The 16,769-nt window shown below is 41.8% G+C and overlaps 1 protein-coding gene across 1 annotated transcript in view; it reads left to right on the forward strand.

Moving 5' to 3' along the window:
- Positions 1-946: 946 nt before the first annotated feature.
- The window catches only part of LOC311038041 (thrombospondin-3b-like), a gene marked incomplete at its 5' end in the record, with an annotated part of 48,291 nt that continues 32,468 nt past the window's right edge, over positions 947-16,769 (forward strand). Inside the window, 7 exons of the mRNA XM_084047336.1 lie at positions 947-1,034; positions 8,292-8,507; positions 10,581-10,834; positions 11,907-12,009; positions 14,129-14,155; positions 15,095-15,177; positions 15,668-15,719. Of these exons, the coding sequence (XP_083903462.1) occupies positions 947-1,034; positions 8,292-8,507; positions 10,581-10,834; positions 11,907-12,009; positions 14,129-14,155; positions 15,095-15,177; positions 15,668-15,719 (823 nt within the window). The remainder of the gene's footprint in view (positions 1,035-8,291; positions 8,508-10,580; positions 10,835-11,906; positions 12,010-14,128; positions 14,156-15,094; positions 15,178-15,667; positions 15,720-16,769) is intronic.

Here is a 16,769-nt window from a genome sequence, read left to right on the forward strand (position 1 = left end):
TGTATGTATGTATGTATGTATGTATGTATGTATGTATGTATGTATGTATGTATGTATGTATGTATGTATGTATACATACGTATTTATGTATATATATACATGTATATATATATATACATACATAGGCCTACATGCATACACAGACAGACACACACACACACACACACACACACACACACACACACACACACACACACACACACACACACACACAGTAGCTATATGACTGCTATATCTGTGTATGTGTGTGCGTGTGCGACATGTGTACGTGCGTGTGTGTGAGTAGGCTTCTTCTTCCAGCACTGGCAGGCAGACAGACAGGCAGGCAGGCACGCAGACAGACAGGCAGGCAGACAGGCAGGCAGGCAGGCAGGCAGACAGACAGGCAGGCAGGCAGGCAGGCAGGCAGGCAGGCAGGCAGGCAGGCAGACAGACAGGCAGGCAGGCAGGCAGACAGACAGACAGACAGGCAGGCAGACAGGCAGACAGGCAGGCAGGCAGGCAGGCAGACAGACAGGCAGGCAGGCAGGCAGGCAGGCAGGCAGGCAGGCAGGCAGGCAGACAGACAGACAGACAGACAGACAGGCAGGCAGGCAGGCAGACAGACAGACAGACAGACAGACAGACAGACAGACAGACAGACAGGCTGTGTGAGACAGTGCATGCTAGAGGTGATAAAGCTGTCTCAACCCTCCCGATGAGTTGCTGCTGCGTTGCCTGCAGGCAGCTCTCAATGCAGTGTGTGTGTGTGTGTGTGTGTGTGTGTGTGTGTGTGTGTGTGTGTGTGTGTGTGTGTGTGTGTGTGTGTGTGTGTGTGTGTGTGTGTGTGTGTGTGTGTGTGTGTGTGTGTGTGTGTGTGTGTGTGTGTGTGTGTGTGTGTGTGTGTGTGTGTGTGTGTGTGTGTGTGTGAGTGTGTGTGTGTGTGTGTGAGTGTGTCGGACGGACGATGGAGGACTCCAGAGTGATCGCAGGCTTGGTGCTGTTCCTCTGGGCGCTTTGTCTCGGCTGCAGCGGCGCGGCTGCACAGATGCAAGGTAATCAATGATGTAGTAGCCCTACTAAAGTATTGGTATCAAAATGTACTTAAAGTACCTAAAGTAAAAGTACTAAACATGTTTGAAAATAGTCGATCTACAAGCTCACAATGCGTCGCGATGCAACATGTTGTGAAAGCTTGTAGATTTGCTATTTTCAAATAGCCTATGTATAAAATAGGGCTAAAGTGGTTAATGTATGTTTTATAATGTAATCATTTATATCTGCAATGTAACTAGTAATTCAAGTTTTCAAATAATTGTAGTGGAGTAAAAGTACAATACTTGCCTCTGAGATGTAGTGGAGTAGAAGTAAGAGTAGACAATTAGAAATACTCCAGTAAAGTAAAAGTACCTCAAAATTGTACTTAAGTACAGTACTTGAGTAAATGTAGTAGTTAGCCTACTTTACTCCACTGGTGAGAATCTCACCACAGACGGTCTGTTACCGCTATGGTTCTCAGACTTTAACTCTGACAGACAGTGCACTAATGGAACCAAATGGACCCGTTAGGCAGTGGCGTAAATAAGTAGCCTACATGTAGGCCTACTCAATTACTGTACTTAGGTACAATTGTTTGGTATTCTTTTTTTTTTTTACTTTACTGGAGTATTTACAGTTTTCAGTACAATTACTTCTCCACTACACCAGAGGACAATATTATACTTTTACTCAACTATAATTTGACAGCTTTAGTGTAGATTTTGATTATTATTACAAAACATACATTAACCACTTCAGCCCTATATACATTCAGCCATTTCAAAATAGCCGATCTACAAGCTCACAATCATGCTGCAATGCATTGTGAGCTTGTAGATCTGCTGTTTTCAAATGATTGTTATACAATTTGAAAACTTGTGAAATGGGACATTCTGCATAATGAGTAGCCTGCTTTCTTAGGCTACTTTAATTAGACTCTGCACGGAACCAATACTTTTGTACTTTTACTCAAGTAGGCTGCATTTTAAATTCCCAGACTTTTACTTGTAACAGAGTATTTCTATATTGCAGTATTGATACTTTTACTTAAGTAAAACTTTGTGAGTAGGCTACTTTTTCCATCACTGCCGTTAGGGTCCATTTGGTTCCATTTGTACACTGTCAGAGTTACATAAAATGTCTCTTTTGGCTATAGACCAGTGGATCCACTGGTCTATAGCATGACAGCAAAAGCAAAGGGGTAATAAACTATACTATATCTAATGATGTAGCAGCTATATTATTAGTAAGGCTATAATAAGCATAAAGTATAGGAATCTAAATAGGCTGCTATATGGGCTGTTTGATATTATATAACTGACTTTAAACTTCACATCCCTACTTTCAGCACATATAAACAATAAAATGAAAATAGCAGATCTACAATCTCACAACATGTGATGCTTGTGTGAGCCTGTAGATCGGCGATTTTCACTATTTTTGAGAATTGTTTTAAAGTATAACGTTTTATGGTGTAGGTGTTTAAAGTAGCCTAATTAATTCTGCTCCATTCAGATAGTAAAACTGATGCCTCTGTACCTGCCTGCCTGCCTGCCTGCATGCGTGCATGTGTGCATGTGTGTCCATACGTCATAAAGTGCTGCATGGGGTCAGTCAGACCCCATGCCATGGTAACCCTGCTTGTAAACGCCACACTACTTGTTCCACTTGACCTCTAACACACTGTATAACTATAGTAGCCTACATTTACTACAAATAGCCTACTGTAGTAGTCTACTTCAGTAAAATGTTGAGGTGCTTTTACTTTACTTCTGTTACATTTTTCAAAACTTTATAGTGTAGCCTACTTCTACTCCACTCAGAGGCAAATAATGTACTTTTTTTGTTTTGCATACTGACTACAATGATATGAATAGTTACTACTTATTTGTAGATTAAGATCATTATTACAATTTCCATTCGAAAAAAGACGATCTACAAGCTCTCAAGTTGTGAGCTTGTAGATCTGCTATTTTCAAAAGAAAATGGAACCCCTTGTAAAAGCCACTTGTTCCACTTAACCCCTAACACCCAATGATGTCTTTTAAAAAGGGGTGGGCTCTCCGCGCTCTGATTGGTTGATTTGTGTTCTTGTTGTTGACAACCTGTGTTTGGACGCAGTGGGGTCACAGTGTGGCCCAGGGACCTCACAAGGGTCCTTGAGGGGGTTCCAGGGGGTCCCCAGCAAAATGAGTTAATATAGCATCAAAATAAGTTAAACCCTACTTGGGCTATTCAAAAATAGCCAATCTACAAGCTCACAACCTGCCATGATGCGACGTACTGTGAGCTTGTCGATCAGCTATTTTTTAAACATTTTGAAAAAAATGACTAAAAGCACGCACGCACGCACGCACGCGCACGCACACACACACACACACACACACACACACACACACACACACACACACACACACACACACACCCATGTGCCAAAGAGTATTTGAGAACGCAGAGAGATAAAAGACCAACCTTTCGGACAGATACAGCTGCCTTCTTCAGGGTATTAAATGTAGTGTAAGTGATATTTCTTTGTTAAAACAACAGGTTAACGCTATAATCATTGCTAGAGTGTTTGTTCAGTAACAGGGGTCTCCTTGTCTCTCCAGCTCTTTTACCCATACAGACTGGGAACGCACCTTCTGGGGGGGCCGTGGAAGACGATATTTTCAGATGGGGGTCCGCGGCCAAATACATATCATTTTTGGGGTCCTTGACATGAAAAAGTTTGAGAACCACTGATTATAGCAACGTAAGGTTTAAAAAAAAAACTGTTGCACTAAGTGACGCGCTGTGAGCTTTTTGAGAAACACTTTTAAATCCTAAGAGATTTCTGAAAAAAAATAATGTTGCTATATATTTAGCCAAAATCTAAAATGACACAGATCCTTTTGCCGGTTATAATGTGGGTCGGCACCAGAAAGAGGGCTGGTGTGCGTGGCATTTCTGCAGTGATGGGAAAAGTACTCACATTTGTTACTTAAGTAAAAGTGTCAATACTGCAATGTAGTAATACACTGTTAGGGCGCGCTCCCACCGCACTTTTATTTTACCTCTGGGGCGGAATCTGCCAATGCTTTGTCAATGTAAATGCGTGGATTCACGCAAGAGTGCATCTTTCCGCCTGTCGCGCAGACCTTGCGTTTACCCGCAGCTGCAGGAGCTGCTTTTCCCCCTCTGTCCCTCTGCCCTTAGGGCGCGCTCCCACCAAAGCATGGTTGGCTGCTGTTAAACGCAGGTTGTGCACGGCCACAGTTTTTTGCAGCCAGCGGATTCTAAAAAATCACACCCTGTGTGAAGAGGGTGGTGCCTTTGATGAGCCCCGTATTGACCCCCGTATTGATGTTGTCATCAATGTTTGTTTAGGACATACATACATACATACATACATACATACATACATACATACATACATACATACATACATACATACATACATACATACATACATACATACATACATACATACATACATACATACATACATACATACGGACACACAGACAAAGTCAGATATAGGGGTGGTTGGCAGCACCCAAAAACGGGAGTGACCCACTTGTCACTCACTTTCAAGACCGTCCCCGTAGCCCGCACCGCCTTCTGCCTTGAGCACCATGTTGCTTCCTGAGTCTTGGGACGGTCTGCCTTCGACTCACCTGATTGGACAGAGGGGGAAAAGCAGCTCCTGCCTCCAGCAGAAATGGACAAGTCGTGTAGAGCGGATAAACGCAAGGTCTGCGTGACAGGCAGAAAGATCCGCTCTTGCGTGAATCCACGCATTTACATTGACAAAGCATTGGCAGATTCCGCCCCAGAGGTAAAATAAAAGTGCGTTGGGAGCACGCCCTAAGGGCACTTTTATTTTACCTCTAGGGCGGAATCTTTCAATGCTTTGTCAATGCAAATGCGTGGATTCATGGTCTTGAGGATTTTTTCCAAGAATCCATGCATTTGCATTGACAAAGCATTGACAGATTCCGCCCCAGAGGTTAAATAAAAGTTCGGTGGGACCGTGCCCTTACAAGTAAAAGTCAGAAATTCAAAATTTACTTGAGTAAAAGTACAAAAGTATTGGTGACAAATTGTACTTAAAATACCAAAAGCAGAAAGTGCTCAGGCAGAATTGAAAGTTTTGAAATGTATACAAATCTTTTGAAAATAGCGGATCTACAAGCTCACAATGCATCGCATCGCAACGCATTGTGAGCTTGTAGATCGGCTATTTTCAAATGGCCAAAATGTATACGGCTGAAGTGGTTAATGTATGTTTTGTAATAATAATCAAAATCTGCAAAGTAACTAGTAACTAAAGTGTTCAAATAATTGCAGTGGAGTAAAAGTACAATATTTGCCTCCGAGATGTAGTGGAGTAGAAGTAAAAGGACAGAAAATTGGCAATACTCCAGTAAAGTAAAAAATACCTCAAAATTGTACTTAAGTACATGAGTAAATGTACTTGGTTACTTTACACCACTGCATTTCTGTGAACTGTGATTTGTTGATGATACAGTATATTAAGGCTGACATGCTGCACTTAACCATCAAGACTTCCAATAGTTCTGCAAAGGCTTGACACAGTAAGTGAATGGCAAGTCAACATTCTGGCCTCATTCCATTCATTCCAGACTCGAGTAGAGTTGATGCTTTATTGATCTCCAGGGAGAATGTGCTTGTTTTAGAACCACAGAAAAAACACAGAAGCGTTCGGGTGGCGCAGAGGTAAAGTCCCTGCCAACCACCAAGGCGGTTGTGGGTTCAAATCCATCGTGGTGCATTCGGCTTTGTCGAGCGTCTGCACGAACACAATTGGCCCGTGTTGTGGGGAGGGAAGCCGGGCACCTGTTAGCGGGGAGTGTTGGGTGGGAGGAGTTGCACGAAGGCTCTACGTCCTCCTGGTGGGGGCTCCTCACTGGCAGCTGAGTCAGTAGGATACGACAGCAGTGGCAACACAGAAATGTGTGTGGGAGGAATTCATTGGCATAATTACTAAATTGGGGAGAAAAAGGGGGTAAAAAAATTATTGGCTACTCATAAAAATAAAAAAAACACAGGAAAACATTACACACCATACACATCAAAGACAGCACTATGGAGTAGAAATTGGAGATCTCCGCCAGGCTGGGTTGCCTATCCAGGGCTGTGTCAGTCGTGGGGTGCGGCTGTCATGGACATGAGGAAGCTGTGGGGGGAATAAGCACTTTTTTGCTTTTGTGGTGAAGTAAAAGTGCGTTTGGAGGTGCGCAGTGTTGTAGTGCTGATTTGATAGCTTTGATAGCTAAGGGTGTAGAGTGCTGTTAACTGCTGTCTATTGTTTCTTTAAGTACCAACAACAAAGCTGCATGCTAGGATACTACGGTGGTCGTATGCATCATACTGCATGCAAATCAGGAACGCATCTGTGTCAAGATTCCGCGCTATGAGCTAGATCTGCTATTTTTGAAGAATCGTGAAAATTATTGCAAATCTTTGAATATGTATTTTTTAAAGCAAACATTTGTAAAATATGTTGTTCCAGGGACCCCCCAGAAGCAAAGGTTTGAGTTAAATGTTCGCTTTAAAACATTATGTATCAAAGATTTGCACACATTTCACAATTTTTCAAAAATAGCAGATCTACAAGCTCATAGCGCGACAATCGGTGCCGCGCTATGAGCTTGTAGATCTGCTATTTTTGAATAGCCAAATAAATCTAAAAATGACACAGATACGTTCCCGGTCTGAATGGGTTAACCCAGAGCCGTAACGAGAGTTATGACACTAGCGTTGACTCTCATTGTAAGAATGGAATGCGGAAGTTCTCTGTCTATCTCAATGAGATAGTTCAAATGTTTGGAACTATAGCTCATAGCAGCTCGCTTTGCGGCGAGATCAAAGCATGAAGTTACTCTCTCTTCTAAATGGTAAATGGTGCATTTATATAGCGCTTTACATTGATTGTGCCATTCACACACCGATGGCGGAGAAAACCATGCAAGGCACCAACCTGCTCATCGGGAGCAATTAGGGGTTCAGCGTCTTGCTCAAGGACACTTCGACACTAATTCTGGGGGAGCACCCCAGCCCGGGATCGAACTGGCAACCTTGTGGTGTCCAGTTCACTCTACCCAGCCACTCTACCCCTGAGCCACTGCCGCCCCTACGCTCTGGGTTAACCAGACATCCACCGCTTGATTTGATGAAGGGGGCATGCAGTCTCTGTGGGCACTCACATGTATCTGCGGGCGTGTGCGTGTTGGTCAAAAAAGGTGGTCATACGCCCTAGCGACGCGTTAAAGACCACTACATCCCTGGAGGTGCGTTCTATGGCTCCTCAGCATGGGGTTGATTGGATGTTCTGTTTGTGATATATGGAATTTTGTGTAAGAAATAGGCCCCTTCTACTAAATTTGGAAGCCAATTACAGGCAAAAACTATTTAACTGTCATTGTCAAATCATTATGACTCCTGAGAATTGTTCTGTAATAAGCAGTGACATTTGTAGCCCCCTATGGGTCTAAGTGAGATTGCTTTTGGCTCTGTATTCTTTTGGCTTTGTATTCTTTCAGCTTGGCAGAAATTATTATGAAATTGTTTAAGCCCTGTCCACACCGATGATACGCAATGTAACGAGTTGCACCTTGCGGCAACTCACATTTTTGACACACAGCTAAATTAGACATTATGACGTCATCAAGGCCTGCCAGCATAAACTTTAGTCGACTAAATCAACTTCAGATTTAGTCGACTAAAACTAGTCTTAAACTAAAACATTTCAGATGACTAAAATGTGGCTAAAACTAAGTGGTATTTTACAGTGGTGGAAAAAGTACTCAAATTATTTACTTAAGTAAAAGTATCAATACTGCAATATAGAAATACTCTTTTACAAGTAAAAGGTCCAGAATTAACTATCTACAAGCTCACAACACGTTGCGATGTGACGAGTTGTGCGCTATTTTCAAATAGCCTATGTATAAAATAGGGCTAAAGTGGTTAATGTATGTTTCATAATATCATATATCACATATTTATATCTGAAAAGTAACTAGTAACTAAAGTTTTGAAATAATTGTAGTGGAGTAAAAGTACAATATTTGCCTTTGAGATGCAGTGGAGTAGAACTAAAAGTATTATTATTAGTATTAAGTATAATTGGAAATACTCAAGTAAAGTACAAATACCTCAAAATTGTATTTAAGTACAGTACAGTAGTACAGCAGTAAATGTAGTTTTATTCAAAAGACTACGACTAAAAACAAAATCAATATTTGCTGTCTTTTGTGTGTTGGTTGCAGTCATTGACATGTTGGAGCTGGGGGAAGCTAAGCGTCTCAGCGCGGCGGTGCAGCAGCTCTCCAGAGCTCTGCAGGGGGGCGGCGGGGTCTCTGACGTCTACCTGCTCACGACGTTCCGGCTGCCGCCCCGCATGGGAGGAGTTCTGCTGGGACTGTACAACAAGCAGGACCACACCAAGTACCTGGAGGTGGCCATGATGGGCAAGACTAACAAAGGTCAGCTCTTTCATTACTTTAGAGACCAGTGGTTCTCAACCTGTTTCAGGCTGTGACCCCCCCCCCCCCCCCCAAAAATAATCATAATTTAAACTGTGGACCCCACATGAAATGTTGTTTTGACTCGGTTCCACGGATAGATATTGTGAAAATATCAGCACTACAAGCTCACAACGCCTCGCAACACGAGGCGTTGTGAGCTTGTAGTGCGGCTATTTTCACATTTATATTATTTTGAAAATGTGTCGTTGAATATCTATATTTTGAATATAACATCTATAAAAATGTTGCTTCAAAAAAGATATGTATTCAAAGATCTGCACAAGATTTTTCTAAAAGTAGCAGATCTACAAGCGGCACTCGGTGCCGCGCCATGAGCTTGTATATTTGCTATTTTTGAATAGCCCAAAGTATGAATGGTAGCTAAAAATCTAAAATGACACGGATGCTTTCCCGGTCTTAATGGATCGGCACAATCCATTTTTCTGTATTGTATCAAAAAAGGAAAGGCATAATCCTGTTTAGTTCCAACCATCTGGAAAAAAGTTAGCGACAAGGCAAATTGAACATTACATGTTGAATATAGACGCGCGTTCATGACTGGGAACACGCGTGCACTGCACGTTCGTGAACATAGAGGCGCGTTCAAGATCACGTTGAGCCGTCTGCTCCAGTCTAGAGCCAGGCAGAACTAAAATGACACGATTTCAATGTTGTTGTTGAATACATTATTCCTCTATCTATATATTTGAATTATTGGCTCAGGAATGTGACAAAACAACTCCATGAATCCATGGATGGCTTCATCGGGTGAAGCATTTCTTTAAATATCTTTGCTGAAAATGGCCAATCAACGAGCCGTGTTGTGAGCTTGTTGATTGGCTATTTTCTGCAAACGGTTTCCCCAGAATACGAAAGCTGGTGTTTAACTTGATGACCACTTCTGCCATTTTCAACCTAATTTAATAAAAATTAGATGGTACCATTATGTCTACTCACCATTGTCTCAGGGGAGGGCTGTGGACAGTTCAGATAAGGGTCCTTAACATGAGAATCAATGGCCGACAGTACTTGTGTTAATGTAGTTAAGCCCTGTTCAGACTGGCAGCCCAAATCCAGCCCAATTCTATTTGTGGCCTAGATCTAGATTCCTTAACCCTGAATAAAATCAATCCCACTCCAATCTGGATAGGAAATCAGATTTGGGCTGGATTCGGGCTGCAAGTGTGAACAGAACCTCCATGACAAATCATGGCTCCACAAGCATTCTAATTGGACATAGCTCAATTTTTTCACCGCCTGGCCTTCCCCCAGGGTTGTAAGTGACATCCGTCATTAGCATGAATTTAAACTGTATATTTAGATGTTCAATATGTTTGTGTAGGCCTTGTTGCTTTTGTTGCACTGTTGTTTTGTCCAGCTGTTTGAGTGTTGAATGTGTAATGGACCACAATGGAAAAAAGCTCTGGCTTTTTTTGTGTCATCCATTTGGTGTGTTAATTTTTTACCCATTGTACTGCCCGTACCTTTAGAAATTGTCAGTTGTCAATTGTAGTGGTGTCAGTATATGTACTCAAGTTAGTATAATTTTGAGGTTTTTGTACATTATTTGAGTATTTCCAATTTCCAATTCTTTTACTTTTACTCCTCTACAATTATTTTAAAACTTTAGTTAGTTACTTAGTAGATTTTGATTATTATTACGAAACTTACATTACAGCCCTATACATTTCGGCCATTTGAAAATATCCGATCTACAAGCTCACAATGCGTCGCGAATCGCGATGCGACGCATTGTGAGCTTAGATCTGCTTTGTATACATTTGAAAATGGGACATTCTGCATAATGAGTACTTTTACTTTTGGTACTTTAAGTACATTTTGATGCCAATACTTTTGTACTTTTACTCAAGAAAATTTGAATTCCGGACTTTAACTTGTAACAGAGTATTGATACTTTTACTTAAGTAAAAAAATTGAGTACTTTTTCCACTGCTGGAAATTGTCAAGTATTCAATTCAATCAATCAATCAATCAATCAATCAATCAATCAATCAATCAATCCATTTTCAGTTCTGGTGCGGTACGTGCGTCCGGACGGGAAGCTGCACAGTGTCAACCTGCAGGTTCCTGGCTCTTCGGACGGTCGCAGTCACTCAGTGATCCTCCGTGTGGGAGGACTGGACTCACAGCAGCTGCTGCTAGAGCTGCACGTCAACTGTAGGCTGGCCGACTCCTCACACAACCTGCCTCCACTGGTCAACATGCCCGCTGACACACACACTGTGGACGTCAGGACCGGCCACAAGACCTACGCCAGGCTCCAGGTAATGCATGTGTCTGTCTGTCTGTCTGTCTGTCTAATAGAATTACTTTATTATCCCCATAGGGCAGGCACTCCCATCAGCAAAGCATAACACAAAAGGGAATAAATATAGTATAAAACATATTATATTTAAATTGGCTACTGGGACGACGGCCACGTCACTCTGACTCAGACATAACCATAAACAAACCCGATACTCCCATATATAGGGAACTCCCCCTTACGCCAAGTGTTACCTTTGGGCCGGGGATGGGGGCCATGCTGCAGCAGGCCAAGGACCTGGGTGAAGTCATGGAGACTTACCCGGCAGTTCATGCCTCCGCGTGCCGGGCCTGCTTCTCTGGGATCCTAGCAGTCACAGGCATCCTGGCAGCCACGGGCCTCCCGACTGGTCTTCAGCAGCGGCTCAGTCGGCCCAGCCTCCGAGGCAACGGCAGGGTGGCCGGGGGAGGGGGTTCCAGCAGCGCCGGAACAGGGGCCCCTCTGCTGGTCGTGGCCGTCCTGAGGCTAGGGGGGACGGCCCCGAGCACTCGGCCTGATTGACCACCGGCCAGCGTCGGCCGCTTCTCCCAGGCCCAAAGGACACGAGGTGGAAAGGTGGTCCACGTAGGGATTTGAGGCAGTCGCAGAGGGCGACGCCCCCCCCCCTAGCCGTAGCACACCCCGTACATGGATTAATCTGGTAATCTACCTCGGATGCCTCCGCCCACCACGGAGAGATATATCATATTGGAGTGATCCAATCGCGCACATAATCGTTCTCACTCCTGTTTGGATAAAAAAAAGGAGACTCCTGTTACTGAGCAAGCAAGCACTCTATAGCAATGATTACTATCACAATATAAAGGGTGTTACTGTATGTAACACTTATTTAAAAAAACAGCTGTCTGTCTGTCTGTCCGTCATTCGTAACCGAAAGTTATGTCATTGTTATGGCTGTGTGTGTGTGTGTGTGTGTGTGTGTGTGTGTGTGTGTGTGTGTGTGTGTGTGTGTGTGTGTGTGTGTGTGTGTGTGTGTGTGTGTGTGTGTGTGTGTGTGTGTGTGTGTGTGTGTGTGTGTGTGTGTATTCCAGGGTAAAGTGGACACATTGAAGCTGGTTATTGGAGGCTCAGTGTCCAGTGCAGGACTCCTGACTGACTGTCCCTTCCAAGGAGACACGTCACAACACAACTCAGGTCACCATCCACATACTTTATAGATCTAATGACTAGGCCTACATACTGTATTGGTTCTCAAACTTTTTCATGTCAAGGGCCCCCAAATGATATGTGTTTGGCCACAGACCCACGTCTGAAAATATACTTAAAGTACAAGGGTTTTTATCAAAATTTGTCAAATGTTTATTGTTGAAAATAGCAGATCTACAAGCTGTGTTACATTGTGACATGTTGTGAGCTTGCATATCTGCTATTTTTGAATATCCAAAGTGTAAACTTGGTTAATGCATGTTTTGTAACTATAATCTAAACCAACAAAGTAACTAATAACTAAAGTGTTAAAATACTTGTAGTGGACTGACACGTACTATGTATTTGCCTCTGAGATGTAGTGGAGTAAAAGTATAAATGATCAAACAATGTAAACGCTCAAGTAAATGAATGTACCTGAAAATTGTACTTAAGTAGGCTAACAGTACTTGAGGCTTTGCCTTCAAACACTAAGCTCTGGCTCCCTCTAGTGTAATAATACATTCATTGTCACAGTTGAGTCTTCGTCTGAGTTGCTTCATCTGTAAGATCAGTGGTGGAAAAAGTACCCCCATGTTTTACTTAAGTAAAAGTATCAATACTGCAATGTAGAAATACTCTGTTAAAGGCCTGATTTCAAAATGTTACTTGAGGAAAAGTACAACATTTTACTATTATTGGCATCAAAATATACTTAATGTACCAAAAGTAAAAGTACTAACATGTTTGAAAATAGCAGATCTACAAGTTCACAACGCGTCGCATCGCGACACGTTGTGAGCTTGTAGATCGGCTATTTTCAAATAGCCTTCTTTATGAAATAGGGCTAAAGTGGTTAATGTATGTTTCATAATATCATAATTTATATCTGAAAAATAAATAATAATTAAGTACAATATTTGCCTCTGAGATGTAGTGGAGTAGAAGTAAAAGTACTGAAAACTGGAAATACTCAAGTAAAGTAACAATACGTCAACATTTTACTTAACTACAGTACTTGAGTAAATGTACTTAGTTACTTTACACCACTGTGTAAGAGCACCACAGCTTGGTGTAAACAGCTTAGTAAACACCTTAGTAAAGGTTGAGTAATGACACAATAGGTATGTTATTGATACTGAATAAATGTGTTTATAATGCTATTATAAACGTTTATTTTATTTATACTTTCTTAAGCAGTAACAGTTTATATTGTTAACAAGGTTCATCAAAGCCCTTATAACGGTCTTAAATTCTAACAACAAAATGTTTACAATGATATTATTTTATTAAGATATTTAATAATGCCTTTTTAACTGTTTAGTAATGCTCATTACAAGGATGTAAGCATAAAGTTCTAGCAAATAGGCCAATTATTGTGAAAGTAACCAATAATAATATTATGTGTATAAGACCTTTATGCCACAATGTCAATAATGCCAGTTGTATGGATTCAGAATGTGATTCAATTTACTCGAACTGGTCTTTGTATTATGTTTTTTACTGTCAGTGCCATATTTATTCACACACAAATATGGCAAGTGTTCGAAGCATCATTTATGTATCTGCTATAACAAGGGTCTTCAACGTTATCAGGCCAAGAACCCCTTAGCTGAGAGAGATATGAAGCAGGGACCCCCACTACATATTGTATAAGAAGTCAATTAATGCTTTTTGTTTGTTTGTTTTCAACATCATCTTTTCTATTAATATTTTGGATTCATGTTAATGCGGGTATTTTCAAATATTTAACCTCCTAAACCCTCATTGCATATTGAACTTGACCTTTGGCCCTGTACTTGGTCTTCTCTTTTTCCCCCTCGACACCAAACCTCTTTGCTGAAAAACAACAAAAAAAGCTGATCTACAAGCTCAAAATGAGCCACAGCGCAACACGTTGTGAGCTTGTAGATCGGCTATTTTCGGTGAATGTTCCCCCCAGAATAGGGATGCTATAGGGTTCAAGTGGTTAATGTAAAAAATTATAAAAGATTTTAGATTTGGTGGCCCCCCTGTATTAACTCTGAAGACCCCCTAGGGGTGCAGGACCCCCTGTTGAAGACCCATATGTTATAGTATAATATGTTAAGTATAATAAGTGATCATTTGTGTTTTTGTGTTGTCTCAGTCAGTGCAGACGTGAGCAGCATTCTGGGTGAGTAGCAGGACTGAATATTTCTGTTAGGGCACGGTCACTCACACCGCACTTTTATTTTACCTACGGGGCAGAATCTGCCAATGCTTTGTCAATGCAAATGCGTGGATTCAAGGTTGTGCGCATCTTTCTTGCGAATCCACACATTTGCATTGACAAAGCATTGGCAGATTCCGCCCGTAGTTAAAATAAAAGTGATGTGTGACCGTGCCCTTAACACATTGTGTGCCAGAGGTTTATTAAAATACTGTACGTTCAGTGCCTGCAAATCTTCCATCCACTTACGTTGATACGTTTCGTGCTGTAGAAGCCCCGTCGCGAAAGTGCATGTAAACAAAGCGTGCGTGCGAGACGGCGGAGGGTCCCGACTAACGCCTGGAACAATAATATTTCTAACGCGATCCTCCATTGCAGAGTGATCGCCGATCGAAAACGGCACACTTCCACCACGTTAAAAAGAAATGGAGATATTAAGCTTTTAGTCAAGGAGTTAACATTGGAGAGGCCGACCGGAAGGATTTTTGACATGGATCCACGTCCGCCTTCTCCTTCTCAGAGACTCCTTGGATGATCCCAAAGTTTTGTTAGAGCGCCCCACGTGGGCCCCACGTATAAAAAAAAAATGGGCCAAAAACGGTCCGGACCGTTTATGGCACTCCTCGCATGGATTCTCAAAGCGAGTGTCTAGGAAGTCCTGAGTGGGTAGGATTTCCGTCGTACGCGTTTCCCCCGGAAACGATATTTTTTGACCAATCACAGCACTCGCTGCATTCACGGAGAATGTTAACAGATTTGTAAAGCATCAACGTCATTTCCTTGGGCGGTACTTCGGCCAAATTTCCGGTTGTCACTTAGACAACCAACAGCCCAGGTCTTGCCCAGCGTGGTTGCTAAGTGAGCATGCCGAGGCTCTGATTGGTCCATTTTCTCTGTCGCTAGGTGAGCATGCGAAGGCTCTGATTGGTCAGATGATCACCTTCAATCAGATCCTAGGAGAGCTGCAATTGGACATCAAGGAACAGGTGAGAAACAACAAGAAACACTATAAAATACAATGTTATTGTCACCAGTGGTGGAAAGTAACATGTAACTTGTACTCAATCACTGTACTTGATATTTCCCTTTCAAACATGTTTGGGGTCATTTCAACGTCTACTTGGGTGTTTTATGTTTCACCGCAGACAGTTTTTAAGCCGCTGGGTCAGTATTTAGATATTTGATATTCATTTCATCAGACACGCCCCCTTCCTATATAAACCCATTGTAACTTCAAACTCCATGTTAAACTAATTGAAAAAATATGTAGTGTCCTTCTAATATGTAAGGGGCCGTGTTTTGTGTGTGTGTGTGTGTGTGTGTGTGTGTGTGTGTGTGTGTGTGTGTGTGTGTGTGTGTGTGTGTGTGTGTGTGTGTGTGTGTGTGTGTGTGTGTGTGTGTGTGTGTGTGTGTGCATTTTGGTGCGCTTTGGATAAAAGCGTCTGCTAAATGACTGTAATGTAATGTAATGTGCAGGTGAAGGAGATGTCACTGATCAGGAACACCATTCTGGAGTGTCAAGCATGTGGTCAGTACTACTACTAATATTATTACTACAAATATATATTTTTTAAAATCCATTATTATTAAGTTTTTCCACAATCAAACAAATCAACATGTACACAATTCTAAATCAGTGGTTCTGAAATTGTTTTCATATCAAGGACTCCCAAATTGATATATATTTGGCTGCGGACCCCCATCTAACAATATTATGTGATGCAATATGTCACGTTGTGAGCTTGTAGATCTGCTATTTTCAAATATCCTATGTATATAGAGTTAAAGCAGTTGAACTGTTTTCGATGCTATTTAAACACATTTTGTTGGGGACCTCAAAGACCCCTGGAGACCACACTTTGAGAACCACTGATTTAAATGATTATGCATGTATACATGTACTCCTGTGTAGATGTTCACAATCCTAATCTCGAGCACAGACAGACGGACATAGCTTTAGCACATTTATAGTGGGATCACTCAAATAATCACACAACTATTTATGTCATTATGGCTGCCCTGAAGAAGGTCTCGTGAAAATAGTTTCTCACTGTCAATGTGTTCATTTTGACAGCAAACATGTATTTAGTTTTAGTCACATTTAAGTCATATGAAATGTTTTAGTTTTAGTCTAGTTTTAGTTGATTAAACATCATAAGATTTTGTTCGGCTAAATCTAGTTGATTTAGTCGACTAAAATGTATTTCGGCGGGGCATGATGGCGTCGTAATGCCTGCTTTATACACTGCTCAAAAAAATAAAGGGAATACTTTGATCCCTTAATTCTTTTGAGTTTTTTTGTTAGCAGTATGTACACAGTTCATGAAAAAACTCAAAAGAATTAAGGGATCAAAGTGTTCCCTTTATTTTTTTTAGCAGTATACTTGTATGCCAAAAATAGCCGATCTACAAGCTCACAACGTGTCTGTGATGCGATGTGTGCTTGTAGATCGGCTATTTCCGGAGCGCGACACCCGTGCACAGCCAAGCATAAAATGACTTAAGCTGGCCTTACACTAAGGGTCGGTTGCACCAAGAGGGATTAAGCTTTAACCTGGTTTAAATCAAGGTTTATCTA

This window comes from Gymnoscopelus microlampas, assembly GCF_963454915.1.
Source record: "Gymnoscopelus microlampas genome assembly, chromosome: 21".
Classification (NCBI taxonomy): Eukaryota; Metazoa; Chordata; class Actinopteri; order Myctophiformes; family Myctophidae; genus Gymnoscopelus; species Gymnoscopelus microlampas.